Source organism: Drosophila ananassae, chromosome 2R, assembly GCF_017639315.1.
Source record: "Drosophila ananassae strain 14024-0371.13 chromosome 2R, ASM1763931v2, whole genome shotgun sequence".
Classification (NCBI taxonomy): Eukaryota; Metazoa; Arthropoda; class Insecta; order Diptera; family Drosophilidae; genus Drosophila; species Drosophila ananassae.
In genome coordinates, this window is record NC_057928.1 from 25,164,258 (window position 1) to 25,185,718 (window position 21,461).

At 43.6% G+C, this 21,461-nt stretch overlaps 3 protein-coding genes across 9 annotated transcripts; 1 reads left to right on the top strand and 2 right to left on the bottom strand.

Annotated features, from left to right (window-relative positions):
* Nucleotides 1-954: 954 nt before the first annotated feature.
* On the bottom strand, nt 955-7,598 carry LOC6507658 (poly(U)-binding-splicing factor half pint). 5 transcript variants are annotated; one of them, XM_044714524.1, is made up of 8 exons: nt 6,972-7,598; nt 6,363-6,453; nt 5,850-5,911; nt 4,788-5,555; nt 4,341-4,490; nt 3,694-4,262; nt 2,957-3,460; nt 955-2,895 (listed from the first exon to the last, which is right to left on the bottom strand). In XM_044714524.1, the coding sequence occupies exons 6-8, from the start codon at nt 3,807-3,809 to the stop codon at nt 1,857-1,859; spliced, it is 1,659 nt and encodes a 552-aa protein (XP_044570459.1). In that variant the 5' UTR covers nt 3,810-4,262; nt 4,341-4,490; nt 4,788-5,555; nt 5,850-5,911; nt 6,363-6,453; nt 6,972-7,598; the 3' UTR covers nt 955-1,856. The 5 variants fall into 5 exon arrangements, with proteins under 5 accessions (XP_044570459.1, XP_044570458.1, XP_044570461.1 ...); XM_044714523.1 differs by having other exon boundaries at nt 3,694-4,490; nt 5,850-5,902; XM_044714526.1 differs by lacking the exon at nt 4,341-4,490 and having other exon boundaries at nt 3,694-3,988.
* A 65-nt stretch (nt 7,599-7,663) lies between these two features.
* Nucleotides 7,664-21,448, top strand: LOC6507399 (puromycin-sensitive aminopeptidase). 3 transcript variants are annotated; one of them, XM_001956052.4, is made up of 7 exons: nt 15,799-15,877; nt 16,090-16,155; nt 16,304-16,929; nt 18,343-19,159; nt 19,313-20,643; nt 20,703-20,825; nt 20,885-21,448. In XM_001956052.4, exons 1-7 carry the CDS (start codon nt 15,814-15,816, stop codon nt 21,095-21,097), a joined length of 3,240 nt encoding a protein of 1,079 aa, XP_001956088.1. In that variant the 5' UTR covers nt 15,799-15,813; the 3' UTR covers nt 21,098-21,448. The 3 variants fall into 3 exon arrangements, with proteins under 3 accessions (XP_014765212.1, XP_014765211.1, XP_001956088.1); XM_014909726.3 differs by lacking the exons at nt 15,799-15,877; nt 16,090-16,155 and adding an exon at nt 7,664-7,862; XM_014909725.3 differs by lacking the exon at nt 16,090-16,155 and having other exon boundaries at nt 15,760-15,877.
* LOC6507657 (protein cueball) lies at nt 7,886-15,367 on the bottom strand. Its single transcript, XM_001956053.4, has 4 exons — nt 14,927-15,367; nt 9,348-10,764; nt 8,947-9,280; nt 7,886-8,882 (listed from the first exon to the last, which is right to left on the bottom strand). Exons 1-4 carry the CDS (start codon nt 15,003-15,005, stop codon nt 8,781-8,783), a joined length of 1,932 nt encoding a protein of 643 aa, XP_001956089.1. The 5' UTR covers nt 15,006-15,367; the 3' UTR covers nt 7,886-8,780.
* Nucleotides 21,449-21,461: the final 13 nt, after the last annotated feature.

Genomic DNA, 21,461 nt, shown 5'->3' on the forward strand with positions numbered 1-21,461 from the left:
GGATCTTTTTGACACAAATTTCATCATAGACGGAAATAAAAATATGGAGGATTTCCCCAAAAAAGTGACGCATTGGAGATAGTTACTTTATTTTATAATGAAGTACTTATAATTTTGAAATCTTATTACGTGTCAGCTATGATGTCATAGTTTTATTTTTAAAATATTGTAGAATTTTATAAAATTGTGAATGAAAACTGGTTTCAAAGGAAAAATAGCAACTAAAAAAAATAAACAAATCAATCATGTTATTGATTTTGTTTGTTTATTATTTTAATCGCAGCAATTATCTTAGAGATTAGAAGAGTAGAAGTCATAAAACACTGGGTTGTGCGCTCCAGTTTACATTCGGAAGAGTGCAAGTCATGTGGAATGAAAAGTAGCTTGACCTTTCGGTCCAATCAGCTCAGTGCCTTCCGAATTAGAATTCCACAAGTACATAGATGACTGGCCAATCTTGGCCACAGTCTATCCACCTTACGACACGTGCCTTTTTAATCTAACAATACCAATAAGGCTGTCTGGGGGGAGCTATGTATATCACCCATTACATAATACAACAGGAAACAGTCACCAGCTGAGATAAGGATAAATCGGAGAACTTTGACATCTTCGCCAAAAACCAAAAACAAACTCGTAGTGTGTATATTCCCAAAAATTAAAGCTCAATGGGGGGCTCCCTCCCCCTTCACCCTTTCAAGTAAGCCAGCAAACATGTTGTGCTTGTGTGGGTGCGTAGTTATAGAAGCATCCAACATACAAAAAAAAAAAAAAAAAAAAAAAAACTAAAAAACTTTGCCAGCGTCAGACTGTCTGGCTTATCAAGGCTTTAATAGAGCATTCTAACGGATCGGAGGCCATGTCGTGGTGTTGCCTCATTCCTCAATATTTAGTGACCAACAGCTGTGCGTATGCAAATCCCGAGATCTCTCCACGCCTCCACGCTTTCTGTACCTTTTGTTTTTGAATGCAGCCTCCAAAATCCCTGCGCTGCTTTTTTTTGTCTTTGCGTTTGTCTTTGCTTCTGCTATTGCTATTGCTACTGCTGCTTTTTTTTTTTAGTTTCTTTGTGTGTGTTTTCGCCTTCGAGCATCCGCGTTTTTTGGCTTTGCAGCGTTGTCCCGTTATTCGCGGCACGCGTGTCGCGTCAACAAAAACAATTTGTTGCAATTTTCGTAAGCGGATCACTCCTCATTATTAATTTTTTGATTTCTATTTTCTTTGTACGAGTCTGTTTCCTCTTCTTCGTCTTCGATGAATAGCAATCGATAAAAGTCAGGCCAGTGTTGATTAAATTTCAAACAAAACAATGCTGAAAAATGGCAGGTTAGCGGAAAATTTGAATTTCTTAAAAATATTGATATCAGAAGAAGCTTTTTCAAATCATAATTAACTAAAACAAAACACTCTTAGTTTTAATGGGAAACTATTTTTTATTTTTTATGTTATGTTAAGCGCTGAAATTAATCATTTTTCAATATACAGTTTGTTAGTCTGCCGTGGTGTGATTATTTTTTTTTTTAGCTTACAGTTTGTTTTTGTTTTTTGTGTTGCAAGGGTAAGCATTGTTGTAAGAACCAACCGATGAACGCCCCCTTCCTCTGGTTAAATCTCTAAAAAACTAAATCACTGCATTGCAGGTTCTCATCTCATCGTAAACGCAATCGTATTTATAATGTGGCTGCTGCCGCCGAGTCGCTAAACCTCATCGACTGGCGACGACTGACGTAATAAATAAACTTTCCTCGTTTGATCATCTCTTCTAGGTGCTACGTAAAAAATGACAAAACAATAGTCGGTATTGCTGTGCGGGATTGTTGGTGTTTTGCGGGGATAGAGCGTACTAAATGCTAATCCTAACCAGATAGGTCGCCCTGATCAAAGATACCCTGGTCATACAGCTCGGCCACCACTCTCCGGCCGCCAAAAAATCTACCATGCAGGGCTTCCTTTCCTCGCTGGGCTTCGGATCCGGCGGAGAACTCCACGAATATCTTTACAATGATCTCGGCCTCGTCGTCGTCCTCGTTCTCCGTCTGCTTCTCGTTGAAGATGATCACACGACTGACAGTACCGAACTTGCTGCACTCCTCCTGGATCTCCTCCTGCAGGGTTTCATCCACATCCTCCGGGCCCACCATATTTCGCAGAATGATCACCCGCGAGTCTACTGGTCGCATCAGCCGCTGCATGACCAGTTGCCGGGCACTTTGGCCCTTGATCGACATGTTTTCTTGCTGCTGCAGTGTCTGCACATCGCCCTCGTCCATCAGTTTCTTCTGGAGCTCCTCCTGCTGCTTCTCGTGGGCCTTCTTTATGTTCTCTGAGAGATTGGCGGCAGTGACTGCGGCATTATTCGCGGCTGCTGAAATAACTGCTGCAGCTGCTCCATTACTGGCTTCCGCGCCCGTTAAGGTGGCCACCGTTGGGACCACACCTACTCCCAGGGCCCCAGCCACGCCAACGGCGGTCATGGGGACCGTGGGGGTGGCCAGGAGGGCGGGCGGAGGCAGAGCCGGAGCGACAGGTTGAAGAGGTTGAAGTCCAGCTGGGACGCCCAACAGACTGGGTGCCACGGCGGAGGGTGCTTGGAAGATTCCCGGAGGAAGAAGAGCCGCCGGAGCGGCCTGTACTGCGAGGGCGGGATGCAAGGCAGCCGCTGTGGTTGCCGCCGAAACTACTGGCATGGCACCCACCTTGGCCACCACAGCGCCCGCTGCCATTCCCAGAGCGGGCGTGTTCTGCGAAAGTCCCAACACCGCATTACTGGCCACCGCGTCCAGGGCCTGAATTTTGGCTGTAGCCGCTGCCGCAGCCACTGCTGCCGCCGTGGGCATTGTGGAGTTGGTTGTGGGAACAGCCAGAGCATTCGGTGGTGTGATGGACCGACCAACTCTGCAAACGAAGAATTCAAAATGAGAAATATGCAAGCGAGGAATAGGAAGGAGAGACCCACCTCAATAGCTGGCCGCCCAGATCGAAGAGGTTCATACTGGCGATGGCCTCGTCCATGGCCTGTTTGTTCGCGTATTCGATGAAGCCATATCCCTTGTGCGTGTGCAGTGAGGTGCCCTGGGCCAGCTTGCAGTACAGAATAGGACCAAACGCCTCAAAGACGCTCTTGATGTCCTCCTCGGAGAGGTCCGGATGAATCGAGGCCACGTAGATGCGATTGAAGCTCTTGGCCTCTTCCTGCACCTCGTCGATTACCTGCTGGGCCTGTGGCATGTTACTGGGCCGGCCCACCTTGATGTTCCGGCCGCCCATTAGGGCGCCATTCATCTGCTCCAGGGCCAGTTGGGCGCCCTCTGGTATCTCGTACTCCACAAAAGCGAATCCCTTGTGCTTCTGGGTGATGGGATCCCAGGACATGTTGATCGACTTGATGGGGCCAAAGGGAGTGAAGGCCACCCGAATAGTGTCCTCTTTGAGTTCAAATGAAATGCTACCCACATAGACTCTGGAATTTAAACAAAATCAGCTTTGCTTTCAACTGAAATGAGTGGATTTCTTGCGGAAATTGTGGGTGGGAATCAGATCTTATCAGCTAAGAGGGCACAGCAACGGGAACCTCATCGTCTGCCTCCAGTAACTCGGAGCCACAGACGCGGATGCCAGTCTTCACCAAGTTTTTTTTCACAATTTTGCATCATAATCCCGAAGAAGGAACCTCCACCTCTGGGTCAAACTCACCTGCACATGAGTGCCAGTGCCTGCTGTCGCTGGACCTGCGTCCTCTGCGTGGCCAGCTGTTGTTGCTGATGGGCCAGGGTCTGCTTCATGAGCACCATCTTGATGCTCTGCTCCATGGCATACTTTTTGGCCTTGCTGACCAGATCGTGCTGGTCGGAGGATAGCTTCGGCAGGGCTCCGCCCAGGAGGCCAAGTAGTGCCGATCGGGTGCCGGGTCCGAACTTAACATCGCCCGTCTGCTTGAGGTCATACAGAGGCTGCGAAAGGTAGGGAATTTTCGAATCCGTGGACTTGCCTAGAATTGGGAAGAGGGATTAGTGTATCTCGTGGTTGGATAAGCTCTGATCTCGTAGATCAGTGGTTCGATCATTGATCATCATCATCTATTTTTCATTTCATTTTCTTTTGATTGATTTTGGTTTTTTAGTTTTTCATTCGATTATCATTTTTTTTTTAGTTTCTGTTCCGAAGGTACAGGGGACACTCTAATTGAGTCCGAAATAGGAGTAGGAATGTGGTCAAGAGTTAGCGTTTGAAATATCTTAAATAAAGACAAAAACTGCCTGCGCCTGCAAGAAAGATTGAGACAAAAAAAGAAGAAAAAAAAAGTAAGAAAACAAATTGTTAATCAATATTCGAGAGGCTACCATTTATTCCTCAAGTAGCTTTTAATCCGGACTCATAATATATTTAATATTTCAGTCAGTTTATTGTTTATTTCTGTTTGTTTTTATGATGAGAGTCGAGTATCGATTTTTTTGGCAGAGGGGCATGAGTTTTTGTCATTTATTTGTAGGCTAAAAAAAATGCAAGAATAATAAGAGCCCGTCAAAAAATATAATACATAGTGTAGTTTGTGATGCGATATGTCTGGGTGGTGTTTTGGCTTTATACATAAACGGAAGATAATATATATATAATATATGGGGGCACCGACACACATCCAATTGATGATTATGGGCGAACTGGGCACACGGCAGGATATATCCCAGGCTGGAAATCTCCTCCAGTCTTGCTCCTCCAGAGCACAGCCGTGTGCTCAGCTCAAACAAGTTGTATTTTTTTGTTTATAAAAATTAGAAATTATAAGCGACCTTATGTGCGGTATTCGTATTCGATATCGGTTCGATTTCCATGAGTTGGGGGGCGTGGTAACTGACTCGAAGAAGGGTCACGGTCACACACATTATACATTGCTCAGTGATAAAAAAGAGAAAAATAAAAAAAAGAAAACAAGACGCTGAAACGATAATAAGAGCAACAATATGTTTAAGTTGGTTAGGTTTTCTCCTCCGCCCTACCTATACAACATTACAAAATTAATTAGTTTTATTTATTTATTTTTTTTTTTTAGCCAGGATAAGCTGGACCCAGTTGGGTTTGGAATATAACTAGTTACTGAGAACGGAATAAAGAGGGAGATCGTGGAGATCAATGGAAAATAAATTTTATTAGCTCCTCCCAGATACAGATTATACTAATTAAGACGGACAGGTTAACTAGACTGAGTAACTAACTAACTAGCTATGACAAAACACAAAAAATAGTTGGTACTTAATGTAAAATGCAACCAGGACAGGACCAGAATCAGGATGAGGAACCGGATCAGTCCACCGGTTGGCACACGACGACGGCGAGGTTGTTACAAGCGGATTAATGTCGATGTTCTGGTTGGGCTGTTTTGTGGCTGATTGATAGTAGTAGTAGTAGTAGATTGGTAGTAGTAGTAGTAGTAGTAGAGTAGTAGTGGAGTAATCTAATGGGCATCTCTCTCTCGATCTCGAAATAGATCTCAATCTTGACTCTCGATAAAACTTAGTCTTAGGCGAACAAACTTAAAAGGAGAAAAACGCTTACGATAACTAAAAAAAAGAGAGAGATATAGAAGAAAGAGAAAGAGAGAGATAATAGTTATATATGCATTTTTAGATTAGTTTCTGACGATTCGTCGGCGTCTCAGGCTCAGGACTCACTGAATCCCTAGATTTAACATTATATTTTCTCTTATTTTTATTTTTTTTAGCATATATATTAGGTTTTTTGCTTATCGTTTATCGACTGGGGATCGACTCGCGCCATTATCGATTTTTGGCGATAGACTCGATAGATTGATACTCGATTCGTTTCGATTTGTTTTGTGTCGTTTCGACTCTCACCTCACCTCACACCTCACAGTCTGAGTTTTGAGTTCATCGTGCGTTTATGAAGTCTGCAATTACTTAAGCAGAACAAAAAGAAAAACCGATTATTTAGTGGCGTCAGGTGCTGCCCCTGGATGGATGCAACGGGTATCAAGTAGAGTAGTAGTAGTAGTAGTAGTACAAAGTAGGAGAAAAAATATAAGATGTTCTTATGATTTATGTTTTCTTTTAATGTTTAAGACACAACCAAAAAATATACAATACAATTTATGTAGCTGGGCTCCTTGCTGCTCTGCTGATCGTGGATTTTGTTGATTGTTTTTTTTTGATTATTTGATTAAAACCTACATACATGTGCCAAGTTTCTTAAGATTCTTACACATACATACACATTCATTCATTGTTTTTTGTACTTATTCTTTATTTTTTTTTTGTAACTTGTAACGAGGTGAGCCCTCCTTTAGTTAAAGAGCTCCCCCACCATATGTATGGTTAGTGTCTGAGGGACGGAACGGAGTTGAAACTCACCCGAGTCGGAGCGTGATCTCTTGGTTGGGACTTCGCTTATCTCCCGCTGATCATCCGAACGCGGCGATCTAGATGCTCTGTCGTTGCTTCCCTAAAAAGACAAAAGGAGTTTGCAACAAAATTAATAAAAATAATCAAGTATCCCTTCGTATTTTTCCACCCCTCTTGTGATTCTTCATGGTTTCACCAGAAAATGTAATACGAAACACAATAATGGCCTGTAGGCCCACTGGTTGTTTTCAAAATCGGACCATAAGGCACGTATTTTTCCACATCCCAACGAAATCAGCCGTAGAAGCGCATGGATAGATACACACGCTACGCCGAGCCTTCGCTAGGGGGCCGCTGCAATGACGTCTACGGCTCCCAGTTCAATCCCAAATGGTGACAAGGTCATTGGGTGCCTGGTAGCACCTCCCCCGTCGCTCCCATCACACTTTATCCACACGCACTTTCCCCTCCATCAACATATTACAACGCAAATGGCAATCGGCAAGGCAAGCAGAAAAAGCGCAAATTTCTCTCAGGTACTCCGGTGCACGCGACGTTTTAAAAGGGGTACTAATCCACAATCCAATACTAAGTCCAAGTCTGTCCCTTTTTACTGACCATGCTCGGAGTTTTCCAGATGTTTCCGCTGCTTATTAATATTTGCGTTGCTTTTTATTTAACTTTTATTTCTTTTGCGAAAAATTGTCAAGATGGCTCGGGGTTGCCAGATTCGTTTTGGGCTAGCGATGCAGCTAACTATCGATAGCTCGTGAGTGCATTCTGAAAGAGCTACTTGAAAATATACTAAAAAGTGGAAATACTAAATAATGCAATTTAAACCTAAATTTTCAAAGCTTTAAATCCAAATAATAAAAATTTATAAGCATGAAAACGAAACAAATTAATTTTATTTTGTTTATTAGTTGCTTGTTTTTAGTTCTCATAGTATATAACGCTTTACTCATAATGTTTATCATGCCAAAATGGCTTAAAATATACACTATGGCCTAATAATATCTAAAAAACGAATCGTTATGGCACTTTAATCAACTTTTTCCGTAGTAGAAATCTCGAATGTGGACTTTTTAGGTATTTTTGTAGTACCATTTTTTATGAATATCTACCTAAAAATACTAAAAAAAAAAAGTATTTAATCACAAGGGTCACACTGGGAAAAAGTATTTCCCAAATTTTTAAAATATTGTATTAGCTCAGTAGTTGTAGTTAGCTCAGTATTGTATTAGTAGTAGTAAAAATATAGAAAAAAAAAATTAATATAAAAATAAAAAAAATATATAAAAATATATTAGTTAAGAGGGCCAAAAGCTAATAAAAACTCTAATATGCATAAAAAGTGTAACTTTCGAAACAAAAAACTTTGTAAAAGAAATGCATAAAAAATAAATAAAAACAAAAATGAATAAAAAAAAGAAAACCGTGATATTGTGAAAACAAAGAGATGATTAATCCAGATGATTCAGAAGACGGCTGCACCGGAGAATTGCATGGGTAAGTGATAAGTCAAGATTTAGTTAAAATTGCATTTAGTTTCTTTTTATTGACCCTTTTCTTAAGGACTACCACTAAAATTAAACTATGCATTAATATTTACAACTCTCGATCGTTCCTGGAGAGTTTCCCCTTTTTTTTAGCTTTTTGGGTCTTTTTTACATACTTTTCTTAAGTAATTGCGTACGTGATCAGGTGATCATGGGCAAGTTATGGCTGAAATAAGTGGGGAGACTGAACATATTTTAGATATAGATTGATTGGGAGGGGAGGGAGAAACCTGTAAGTGACTCAATTTTGCTAAAATTGTTTTTGTTTTTAACAGCTTAGACTTTTTAAATCACAAAGGCCCTTGGTATCCGTACCCGTGCGTACTCCGTTTGTAAGTTTAAAGCTAATGTCAGTCTGGCGACTTGCTTTTCATTTTTCACATTGCGAATTCAAAATAAAAATCTAACCAAATAAAAACGATATGGAGGAGAAATAAAAAAGACTGTGTGTGTAAAAAATTAGATAGAGCTTTGAGCTAAAAATTCCTAAAAACCCTGGGATGAAAATAATCCTACTAAATAAATTAACGAGACCGAAGCAGGCTCCCAGGGATCGCTAAGTACACAGATGTTGCTTCGGTTTAAGTAAATGGTTTTGGCGAGTGTTAAGTGTGTCCCAGGCATTTCAGTGTTGTTGCAGGTGCTTTGTTGCATGTGTCTCCTTTCTATATAAGTGTTCTAGTAGTGTTCTGGTTGCCTGGGCGGCGCACCTTGGCGGCTAACGGGGTCGAGGGCCGGGCGGGCAGCAGCTTTTCAAGCTCGAATACCAATCCGCACTCGACGACGACGACTATCACAAGGTTCAGTTAAGTTATTTCTTATTTGTTTCTTTTTTTGGGGCAGCTGATCTTCCACGCTCCACGCTTCCCTAGTACAGGTCATCCTCCATGTTGTGGATGAGTATCTTCTTGTCCTCCTTACAACTGGACTTGGCCAGTGTCTGCTCCACAAGCTTAGGATCGAAACAGGGCTGTAAAGTAACAAAAATTTTATAAAATATGTATCTTAGATGGTTTTCAATGTGTCTCTCATACCGTTTCGCAAATGTTCATGTTACAACAGTTCTCTATCGTAATCTCGCACTGCTCGGCGGTCATGGGGCGGTTGGTGAGAGGTGTGTCTCCGGCGGAGTTGGTCCTAGGCTGCTTGCGCACCACGAACGTCTTCCTGATACGGGGTCTCTTTGGCTTATAAAGGCGCCGGATTCCATGGATAATAGTTGTGATCAGCAGAAGACTGAATACAATTCCCACGACCAGGATGATGATGACACTGCTGGTCCACACGAATGGGGTCTGGCACACTTCCAGGTGCTGGTACTGGGGAATGGCAATGTTGGTGCTGTTGTCCAGAGCCAGTTCTTCGCATCTAAGAGTGTGAATATTGAAATTATTAGTTCGGATGGCCTAAAAGTATGCTACTTCAAGGCACTTACATGTCATGACAGCCGAAGGGCACATGGATCTCCGGCTCGTGCTTCAGGAGACGACAGAAGAGAGAGCAAATCTGAGTGGAGTTCTGCTCGCAACGCTCGCCGGCAAAGTTGGCGGGGCACTCGCAACTGGGTTGGTCCTTTTCCGTCTCGCCCAGGCGGCAGTGTCCCCCGTTGAGGCACAAACCGGCGCAATTGCTCACCTCGCAGCGTTCGCCGGTGAAGCCCGGCTGGCAGTAGCACTTGGGGTAGGCCAGGTCGGACATCTGGCAGGTGCCGTGAACACAGTAGTTGTGGCACTCGCGAATCTCGCACCGGGATCCCTTGAAACCGGCTGGACATATGCAAAGATCCCTCTTTGAAATATAGCTACCACCGTTCATGCAGTGATCCCGCTCCAGCTGATCCATCCGCTCGTCCACCAAGCTGCGTACCTCCTTCTTCTCGCTCATCTCGTCCAGACGGAGCTTTATCTTGCGCACAATACTCGAGCAGTGGGCGTCCTTCTGGAGACGCTGATAGAAACCAGTGCGTGCCACGATGCCTCTGGCCTCCTCGCTGAGATTGGCCACACGTACCAAGGGGCAGTCCTCGACGGGTTCGCTTTCTTGCTTCGACTCGGATTCAGTGCCGTCCGTGGAACTTTCCACCTCTGGCCGGACAGTGGTGGTGGCTTTAACGGCAGCCCTTTTCGGATGACTCCATACCGCCTTGGTGGTCCTGTCTGTCCAGAAAATGGCGTCATTGGTCAATGCCAGGTTCTGGGGCTCGTGGTGCTTGTCCTTCAGCACCACCTGCCGATCAGAGCCGTCCAGGTTGGAGCTCATCACCGCAAAGAACACACCCTTTAGGTCGTCTATCCAGAAGAGGCGATCCGACAGCTGGTCCACCACAATCCCCTTCGGCATATCGATGTCCGAGTCCGCGATGATCACTCTATTGCTGCCATCCACATCGATCCGCTCGACAGTGGGATGGGTTATGTTGGAGTTGGTCCAGTACAACTTCCGGCGGCAGATATCCACCGCCACTCCCTCTGGTCGTGCTCCCTCCTGGCTGAGATCCACCAGAACCTTTGGCGGCTGACTGGGTGGACTGTCGATGGAGGCGAAGAAGATCTTGCGCTGCAGCGTGTCCGACCAGAAGAGGTTCCTGTTGAGGGGATCGTACGCCAGTCCACCCACCGACTCGTTACCCGTCCGCTGGATGGCCTGCTGGGCCACATGGGAGGCAGCATAGGCGTCCCTCCGGAGCGAGAAGATGCTGCCGTTCTGGTGCTGGCGATCGTTGAAGTAAATCAGTTCCTCGGACTCATCGAATGTGAGGGCGGACAGTTCGTCGAACTCGTGGGCGGCGGTGGCTATGGTCTGCCAGGAGCTGTCCAGGAACTGGATCTTGGTCCTCAGCGTAACAGCAAAGTCTGGAAATAGAAACCGGGAAGATTAGGCTTCAATCGAAATATTTTTAAGCCAAAGAGCAGGGGAATTATAAAAGAATAGTTTTTCAATTTGGAATTATTTTTCGCCAATCAATTATTATTATTATTTATTTTATGACAGCTACGTGACAAGGCTATCGGAGTCTAATGACTCATTATCTTCATAAAACTTAATATTCCCAGCATTTAAATAGTAAGGAAGGCCTCTAAGAAACTTCTTTACAGACTGGCAGACGTGACTGCCCCAGTATCAATATCAGTATCAGTAGCTCCTAAGACCGGGCTATAGTTGCGGAAATTAAGTTCAATCAGTGCGAAAGCCCCGGACCCCCTCGGTTGTCATTAAACTTGCCAAAAGTCTAACTGATTCCCAATCAAGCCCGGCCATTTGTGGAAATTGCGACTCGCATTCAGTTTTCGCAACAGCATTTCAGCAATAAATGCCAGCCGCCGATCTGCGTTTCATTTTTATTAATTGATTATTTAATGTGGCGCCCATCACAGTCCTAAATCATCAAAAAACTAAATGTGTCTAAGGTCTAGACTGATAAGGTGTTGTATATCAAGTGGAAAGGCGTCAGAAGTCCGAAGATGTCAACCTGCTGGAGGGAAATCCCAGGTGATACCCAGGTGTCAGTTCGGTTGACCTTAGAAAAGTGATCTCATTAGTTGTGCATTTTTACATAAATGTTGTTTATTTTATTTCATTGATAATGAAACTAAAAAAAAAGCTATAGTTTGTTAGTTCAAAGAATAGTATAAAAAATATAATATATAATAACATTTCAATATGAAGTTTACAGGTTTTTGGAGAAAGTAAACAAGAACGGAACAAGAAGTTCACTTAGTCACTTAGAGGTTAGTAACATTTTATATTATTATATTATATTATTAGTAATTATTTATTATTAGTATTATAAAGAATATTAAATCAATTTTCTTTTAATTTATCTCCAGCAAATAGTTATAGGTGGCAGATTCGGATTATTTTTATCCAAATGGAATCTGTATATCCCAATCATCTAGCTTAAAACCTCCTGTGGCCTCTCCGATCAGTCAGTTATATGCCAGCTATAGGATATAGTCGACCGATCCAGGCTGTTCAGACTTATAAATAAAATGCGTGAAAAGAAAAGTATATAGCTTTGAAACTGAGAGACTAGTTGGCTTAGAAACAGATAGTCAGATAGAAGGACATAAGGACAGATGGTTATTCTTATATCGACACAGTAGTCCTGTCCCTCTGCAAGGATATAGGCTATAAAAAAGGTTATAAATTGCTTAATTAAAGGCATAATCATTCCATATAAAATCAATAAGTTTAGAGAACCAAGAAACCAAGCCTCTTTTAATCCAAAAACATCTGAAACTCAAAAGGTTTTAGGAGAAATAAAAATATAAACAGAAAGGCCCTATCCTCTAATCCATGGTAGCCTTGAAACTTGAAACATAGGTCCTCAGTAACCTCTATAGCTTCAGTAACCAAGTGCCTCTAATCCGGAATCATTTAATACTCTAGAGTCTAGAGGCTTCTGGAGAAAGAAAAGTGTAATGTTTATAAAAAGAAATGCCCAGCCTGAGCCTCTAATCAATAAGTAACCTTCAAACTCTAACACAAAAGTCCCAAAGATTTGATAAGCAAACAAATGGCGGAGATTTGGGACCAAAATTCAGATTTCTCGCATTCTTATTTTGATTTTTGTTTTGGAAACAAAAACAGAAACTGAAACCGAAACAAGATTAAGAAAGAAACCTGTTCTCGGCGTGTGGGGGGGCATGGCTGTTGTTAAGTTAAACGCGGATGATTAAGTAAGTATTACTTGACACCTGTTGGCAAAAAGTAAGTAAATAAAGCAAAGTGAAGCACACGATCCTGACTGGTCTGTGTTCCTCTCACGGAACTGCGGAAAACTGCAGCTGGCGGAACAGAAAGTGCCTGTTCCGGATTCGAATCGTACCAAGGCCCGACTTTCACATCCATTACTTCTGGTCTATAGTGCCGATATAGATCCGATCAATCAGATCGATTATCCAGCTGTCAGATCTGGTCATTGGCCTGCTGGTGCTTTGGGTCAGAAACTTGTGTAGGTCACTGTTCGAAATGGCCAAGACGCAGAATAGAGACACGCGAAGAGCTCCTCAAAGGAGTTATAACTTATCGAACTACTGTAGTGGTTATTGGTTATTTATGATTCATGCATATGTATCTTGGAATGGTTGGTTGTTAAAAAAACAAATAGCCGCAAAAACAATGCGAAATTAAGCAGCATTTAACACTCGAACGAACCTTTCCACTGCCTCGGCGACCTCGGAGTTTGAGGTCAACGTTTTCAGCGATGCAGAAAATGCTAGATGGCCAATTTTAGAGTTAGTTGTGGGTCTTAGAAGGGCTAACTAATCAATTAGGGGGTAGTCTTATTTAAATCTTAAACCTGATCTGGGGATAGCTAAGAAATAATTAGAATAAACAGGTGTCTAAGGGCAGGTTCTAGAGCTTAGTTTTAAGTTTTAGTTTAATAAGTATTTTTAAAGTATTTAAAAGTTATGAACATAAATAGTATATACTAAGCACTATACAGTCTACTATACCTTTTTTTTTAAGTATATATTTTTAACAATAAAACACTCAACCCGACTGACATTTTTGGCTTTAAATTATGAGAATCTTAAACTGAATAATGTAAAATGAAACTGATTTATAGTCTCTTAGAGACTCCTTAGGTGTTCCAGATCTTTAATTGGCTTCTTGAGAGGCTTGATAAATCAATGGCCGAGCAATCATTACCGACTGGTCAATATAATTCATGAAATTCACGGTACACGGTATCTCTGAAAGGTACTTTCGATATGGATTTTCACACACCGGCTGGGAATGCGTCATAGAGGCACTATATAGTCCAAGTTGTGAACCTTTTCGCTGCCATTTCCCACCCATTAGCATTATCTAATAAAAAATAGAAGCAAGCCAGTGCTAATGTATTGGCTGGAAAAACATTCTATTGACGGGCACGTGGGTCTGCGATTGGATTCCAGTTCAGTCAACATGATTTTTTCAATTCAAAAACCTATTTATGGAATCTGTACTAGCCCCGGGATTACTAGCTAGTAATCTCAAGCTTCGAATTGCGACTCAGGCAAGGCAAGGCAGGCAGGCAGGCAGGGCTGGACTCTGGGTCTCCAATATCGCTTCTCATGAAATGGAAAAGGAAACCCTAAGCCAGCCACTACAATCACCAAATCTAAACAAACCGGCGAAATTTGATGTACATATGTGGCATACGTGACAAAATAACTGAGCCACATGGCGGACCAGAGAGTGGTGGCACTATTCCGAAGTACAGTGCAACTCCTCGTGAACAAACTGTATGTGTGAGAGTGCCATGTGGCAAGCATCGAAAGAGGTTCCTTTTTAAATTCTAATCACTGCTACTACACTGTGAAAAAATTAATTCTTATTAGTAGAGATAAGATTATTTAAAAAAAAAAGAGAGATACTTGTTTTCAAAAGTTAACTAAACCTGCTTAACTGAACCTCTAAAATGTTGAAATATTTATGTCTTGTTTACAAATGCATTGAGGTGGTCTTTCCAGTTTTGGAAAGTTGGAGTTATCGATGTTATTGGAGTTTAACTGTATTTTAGAGTTGTTGCCGGCCACGTTTTACCTTCGGAGGTCGTGAGCGAAAGAGTTCACCCCTAGGAAAAGAGAAAGCGAGAGAACCCCCAACAAAAAAAAACACCAAATAATTGTGATTTGAACTTTGCGAATAGATTTGGAACCGGAGAATTTTGTTATTAGCTATTTGCGACGTGTGCATTGATAAGAAAGGAAGGAGCAGCGCGCCTTTTGCTACCATTACTGATAAAGGAGATAAAAGCATATTCGTTCGGTTCGGGGCAACTCAGATAGTCAGCTGATAGCTGATAAGCTGATACCTGTCCGCACGCACCTATACACATGCAGGAGTACGCCACCGTTCGCACGGAATATATCAAGTGAAATATATGCGATTACATAAGACCCATGGCCTGCATTGTTTATGTCGAATTGATTCTTAATTGCTGGCGTGAAATGAAGGTTAGATGGGGCGCCAGTGTTGTCACCTACAAATCACTCAAAACGGTTCTGGAAACGGTTTCCTTACCCCACTCCAGTGGTGTTCCATTGGAACGCGGCAGCAGGCAGGCGGAGAGGAATATTAAAGCTGGCACCCAGATCATCATCTTGGGTGTTATGGTCTATAATGGGAAGCTATGTATATGTGGTGATGAGAGCACCCTTTCGATTGCACAATCGCTGGGATTTTGGTTAGGTCACGGGATGCGAACGCGTCTGCCACCTGCAGAGTCCTCGCGCGCGATTGCCGGATGGGAAGCAAAAGGGATTAGAGGAAAGGAATCTGGAGGAGAACGCGTATTTTCGCGTACTCTCGGTTGATAGTGGGATTTGAAAGACGCGCCAGCAGAGCGGAGTACCACCGGTTATCACGGGAGGAAGTAACGAATTAAATTAAGTCTTGGATCGGAGGTAGCACCAACTCGCATGCCCCGGACCAGAGTTGCCAAGTATCCTTGAGGAAATCAGCTGGCAGCGAACGGTACGCAGCTGACAGCAAAAAGGTACACCCTAATAAACCATTTACACTGATTAATGGTTTAAATTTCAAATTAAAAGAACTCTGGTCCTTTAAATCTTTTCTTAATTTCGAAAAAAGTTGATACTAAACATGTTTGAAGTGAAGTGTATATCATAATTCTAAAAATTTAACTAACTCTACCAGTCACATTAGCTTTGTTTTAAAAGCAAGGGACTTTTCGGTATCAAAATTAGTACAATATAAGAAGCAAAAATTGTATTTGGCTGGAAATACAAAATAATAATTTGAAATAATTTGCTACCACCCAAAAAACGGTTTATCCAACTGGAGCAGTATTGGTAAATATCCAATTATTTCGATAGACGATAAACGCTATAGAGTTGTTTTCTTCGAGTTGTTTTTATTTATATTTATTATTGTTTTCGTGAGGAGTCATGTACAAAAATGCACTGAAAGGTGGCATTCGCACCGCCAAGCAGGCCTGGAAGCTAAAAAACGGTGATTACACAATGGTTTTCATTTAGCATTTATAAATGCCAAAGAGAGATAGCGAGAGAGGGGGCGGCAGAATCAGCTGTTGCTGACTGTGCCGATTAACGATTGTCGAAGCGTGTGTTATTCGCTCTTACCGCCCGCCGCATATTGTGTGTTTTTCTCAGCCGAAACAGGGGTTTTAACGCATCAAAGTTGCTTGCATTTTGTTATTACAGAGTTTGGCAAACTTAACTTGGACCTAGCCAAGGCCAACTCCGATTTTCAGGAGCATCTGTGCGAAGGTGAGAGAGGTTTTCGCCTGCACGCCACCACCCCTACGCTCACCGCCTTGCCAAATAATCAAATAACAACGCTTATCAGTTGCATTTAACGCTTTGATCTGCCCCAAAGTGCCTAACATCAGCTCTTGTTTCTTGTCCCCCTTTCCAGCTGCCAGACTTATTCACAACTTTTCTCCACCACCCGCCGCTGCCACCACCCTCAATCCCGTGTCGCTACTACTAAAAACAAACCCCAGCGATAACAGAAGACACTCTGACGAACATACCCGGAGAAAAGTCGTTGCTAGCCATAATCGTTGGACTCCCAATAATTCCCGAAGACTCTTAACTCCCGATAAGACAGCTTTTAACGCCTGTTTTCGAGCAGAGACCGGCCATCTGAACGCCTTGATCTCCTCCAAGCAATTTGTGAAGGTTCAGAAGCAATTCTACCGGGATTTCTCATCGGTATCACTTGGTGCACCACTGAAGAACAGCGACGCTCCTTTGCTGGGGGACTTGTGCAGTCAGTACCGTGCCATCCTAGCCCACACATCGGCGGACGTTATACCAGGCGAGAACCATCCGCAGCATCAGTGCCAGCAGCGAAGAGGAATCCACAGCCAGAAGCCTCAACAAGTTCTGAAAGAGGACCAACATCATCAGCGGAAGATGGCCCAAAAAGCAGAGTTCGAGAGACTACCCACGAACGTGGTGCCGCGCCACTATGAGTTGATCCTGCAGCCCGATTTGAAGGCTTTCACCTTCACGGGCAAGACCATAGTACAAGTTCATGTAAGTATTTTAATCAATATGTGAAAACACTGGGTGTCCCCTGCGGACTGCCGTTTCGTAATTTCGAAAACAAAGCCGAGAATATATCACCGCCCAAATATTCAAAAAAAAAAAAAAAAATCAAACTTTAAAACTTACAATCTGTTGCTAGCCTCCGTCTCTTTCCATTTCTCCAGCCCACTTTCACTTTCCCATTATTGTGCTGCGAACTTTTTCCTCTGACGTGTGCAAAAAAAAATAAAATAATAAAAATTCGGACATTCTCCTTGTTAGCATTTCTCTTTATGCTGCAATTTGCATGCACGTAGATCCACAATCTGGTAAATGGATAAATATCTCTATATCTCTATATGTACAAGTACACCCACTAGAAAATACAATGTCTTTGTCGCGCAGAAGGAATGACTGGCAATATGGTTGCGGCACTCGCGGGTACCGCGCAAAAATTTATTTCCACCAATCTCTTATTTTTTTGCTTGCGACGCTCATAACGGTAGATTTTGTTTACGTTTTGTTTGCGTCAATAGCGGAAACCGTTAAATTGAGTGAAGACGCACTCAGAATACCCTACACTTTACTGTTTTTGGTCCTTCGGGCCAAAGTATAGCACTGGAAATAAAAATCTTTAAGACTTTAAGTTAATATCTTAGATAACTACTTAGAAGAATCTTAAAATAATCTTTATTTTTTGTTATTTAAATCATATATTGCTGATTTATCTTGAATATTTCAAAATAAAAAAAAATTATAGTTACAGAACAGTGTAGTTATATATTTTTTAATTAAATTCAATTAATATCTTAGATATCTTAGAATCTAAAAATAATCTTTATTTTTTGTTAATTAAATCAGATATTGTTGATTTATCTTGAATATATTATTTCATAAAAGCATTTGCTTGTTTTTTTTTTATCAAAAATAAAATAAGAAACTTGAAAAGCTGCAAGTTTATGCAAATTATAAACCAGCTTAGCATCCATAGAACAGATTAAAATAGCAAGATAGGTAACAGAATTACATTACCACTCACATAACCCATTCGGCTGGATCCGCTGGTCAGCAGAGTATGGGGGTTTCGCCAAAAAAAAAAACTCGTTTTGACCGTTTTGATTGCTTGGCTTAAGCCGGAAATCCACTACAAAGGCAAGAAAGCCGCATTTCTACGACCTTGAAGTAACTGTTAATGCACTCAAAGAAAAATTATTCCAAAAAATCATTGTAAGATTTAAGAAATAAGGTAGTTAGACACCAAAAACAAAGACTAAAAATCTAAAATCGAAAAATATATAAAAATATACCTTCAATTTTTTTCTGTGCGTCTCTTACCAAGTCTATTTTTTTACCCTTTAACTCTTTATAATTTTTGGGCTTGGCTTGATCATCTAACGGGGTTTTTTTTTGGCCATCCTTCAGGTCAAGGAGCCCACCAGCCAAATAACCTTAAATGCCCTGGACATCACCATCGATTCGGCGGAACTGCAGTTCGAGTGCAGCAAATTCCAGCCAGAGAAGATCGTGTATTCGGCGGAGAATGAGACGGCGACACTGGAGTTCACAAAGGAGATCCCAGCAGAGACTGCCGGCGTACTGTACATGACATTTACCGGAGAGCTGAACGACAAGATGAAGGGCTTCTACCGCAGCAAGTACTTTACGGCCGAAGGCGAGGAACGGTATGCGGGAGTCACCCAGTTCGAAGCCACGGATGCCAGGCGTTGTTTCCCCTGCTGGGATGAGCCGGCGATCAAGGCCACCTTCGACATTACACTAGTGGTGCCCAAGGATCGGGTAGCTCTCTCCAATATGCCCGTTCTAAAGGAGGACCCGCTGCCAAATGGCCTACGTCGGGTTCGATTTGATCGGACGCCGGTTATGTCCACTTATCTGGTGGCCGTCGTTGTCGGGGAGTACGACTATGTGGAGGGCAAGTCGGAGGACGGAGTGTTGGTTAGGGTATTCACACCCGTTGGAAAGCGCGAGCAGGGTACCTTCGCTCTCGAGGTGGCCACCAAAGTGCTGCCTTACTACAAGGACTACTTCAATATCGCCTATCCCCTTCCCAAAATGGATCTGATTGCCATTTCGGACTTCTCCGCGGGTGCCATGGAGAACTGGGGCCTGGTCACGTACCGGGAGACCTTTGTGCTGGTGGATCCCAAGAACACTTCTCTGATGCGGAAGCAATCGATTGCCCTGACGGTGGGCCACGAAATCGCCCATCAGTGGTTTGGTAAGCGATGTTCTCATCTTATTTTTATGGCCAATCAAAGGCCATAATCCAAGGGAGACAATAATTACTTGGATTATAGTTAGAAGCCACTAAAAGTGTCCATAAAATCTTGATAGATTCTAAACTAAAACCATAAACTTATCTCACTTGTAGGCAACCTGGTAACCATGGAGTGGTGGACCCATCTGTGGCTGAACGAGGGCTACGCCTCCTTTGTGGAGTTCCTATGCGTCCATCATCTCTTCCCCGAGTACGACATCTGGACGCAGTTTGTGACGGACATGTACACCCGTGCCCTGGAGCTGGACTCCCTGAAGAACTCCCATCCCATCGAAGTGCCCGTGGGCCATCCATCCGAGATCGATGAGATCTTTGACGAGATTAGCTACAACAAGGGCGCCTCGGTGATCCGCATGTTGCACGACTACATCGGCGAGGATGACTTCAGAAAGGGCATGAACCTGTACCTTACCCGGCACCAGTACGGGAACACCTGCACCGAGGACTTGTGGACGGCGTTGCAGGAGGCCTCCTCGAAAAAGGTGGCCGACGTCATGTCGTCGTGGACCCAGCACAAGGGCTTCCCGGTGGTCAGCGTAGAGTCGGAGCAGAAGGAGCCGAAGCAACGGTTGCTCCGCCTGCGTCAGTGCAAGTTCACTGCCGATGGATCCACGGCTGAACAGGGCGACGACTGCCTCTGGGTGGTGCCAGTGTCGGTGTCTACGTCGAAGAACCCCACCGGAATCGCGAAGACCTTCTTGCTGGATAAGCCCTACATGGAGGTGGTCCTGGAGAATGTGGAGGAGGATGACTGGATCAAGATAAATCCAGGAACCGTGGGCTACTATCGCACCCGGTACTCGCCAGAAATGCTGGAACAGCTGATGCCCGCTGTCGAGAAGATGGAGCTTCCTCCGCTCGATCGTCTGGGACTGATCGACGATATGTTCGCCATGGTGCAGGCGGGGCATGCGGGCACCGCTGAAGTACTAGCTCTGGTGGACTCCTACCGCAACGAGACCAACTACACCGTGTGGACCGCCATCACCAATTCCCTGACCAACCTGCACATCCTCATCTCACACACGGATCTCATGGACGACTTCCATCGCTTCGGCCGGTGTCTTTATGAACCGGTGGCCGCACGTCTGGGCTGGGAGCCCCGTGACGGCGAGAACCATCTGGATACGTTGCTGCGAAGCCTGGTGCTCACCCGCCTGGTCTCCTTCCGCAGCGAAGAGGTCATCGAGATGGCACGCAATCGCTTCCGCAGCCATGTGAATGGAACCAGCTTGTTGCCAGCTGATCTCCGGACGACCTGTTACAAGGCTGTTCTGCAAGACGGAGACGAGGCCATCTTTGAAGAAATGCTTAATCTGTACAGGGCAACCGACCTGCATGAGGAGCAGGATCGCATTTCGAGGGCACTGGGCTGCAGCGGCGATGTGAAGCTGCTGCGCCGCGTCATTGACTTTGCGATGTCGGTAAGTACTCCAAGAGTATGAGATTTTGCCGGAAATCTATATTTATATCTAATTTTCAGGGAGAAGTACGTGCCCAGGACTCTGTTTTCGTTATTGTCGCCGTTGCCATTAATCCCAAGGGCCGTGACATGGCCTGGGAGTTCTTCAAGGAGAACAACAAACAGCTCCTGGAACGCTATCAGGTGGGTGTAGCTAACTAATCTCTTCCGAATGGATTTCAACAAAGGATTTATTTTTACAGGGCGGTTTTCTGCTATCCCGACTGATCAAGTATCTCATCGAGAACTTTGCCTCGGAGGAGCGAGCCAAGGAAGTGGAGGACTTCTTCCAGGCAAACCCGATACCTGGCACCGAGCGCACCGTATCCCAGGCGGTGGAGACGATTCGTCTAAATGCCGCCTGGCTGTTAAGGGATCAATTGCAGCTGACCACTTATCTGAGGGAATCCAACTAAGACGCCATCGATGCCACCAGCATACCAAAGCATTTAACACCGCAGAGTAGTCGCTACAGAAGCACCACTAACAGCACCAGTAAACCGTATAACCCAGACCCATAACACCCAGTCACAATTTAGTATGCCAGCAAGGCCCCGGAAAATGCCGGCGCCTCATAGTTTAGCTTTAGTCAAGGATCCACCTAAATTCCTCCTTACTCCTCGGTACCGGAGTAATGCAATGATTTAATGTCCTGTTAACCGCGAAGATCCAATCCAATGTGTATTCCCATTATAGTTTCCTTTCCCTTGAAAATTATATACGTGTTGAGTTTATTACGATAAAATAAATGCAATTTCTAGTAAGAATCTGAAGGGAGTT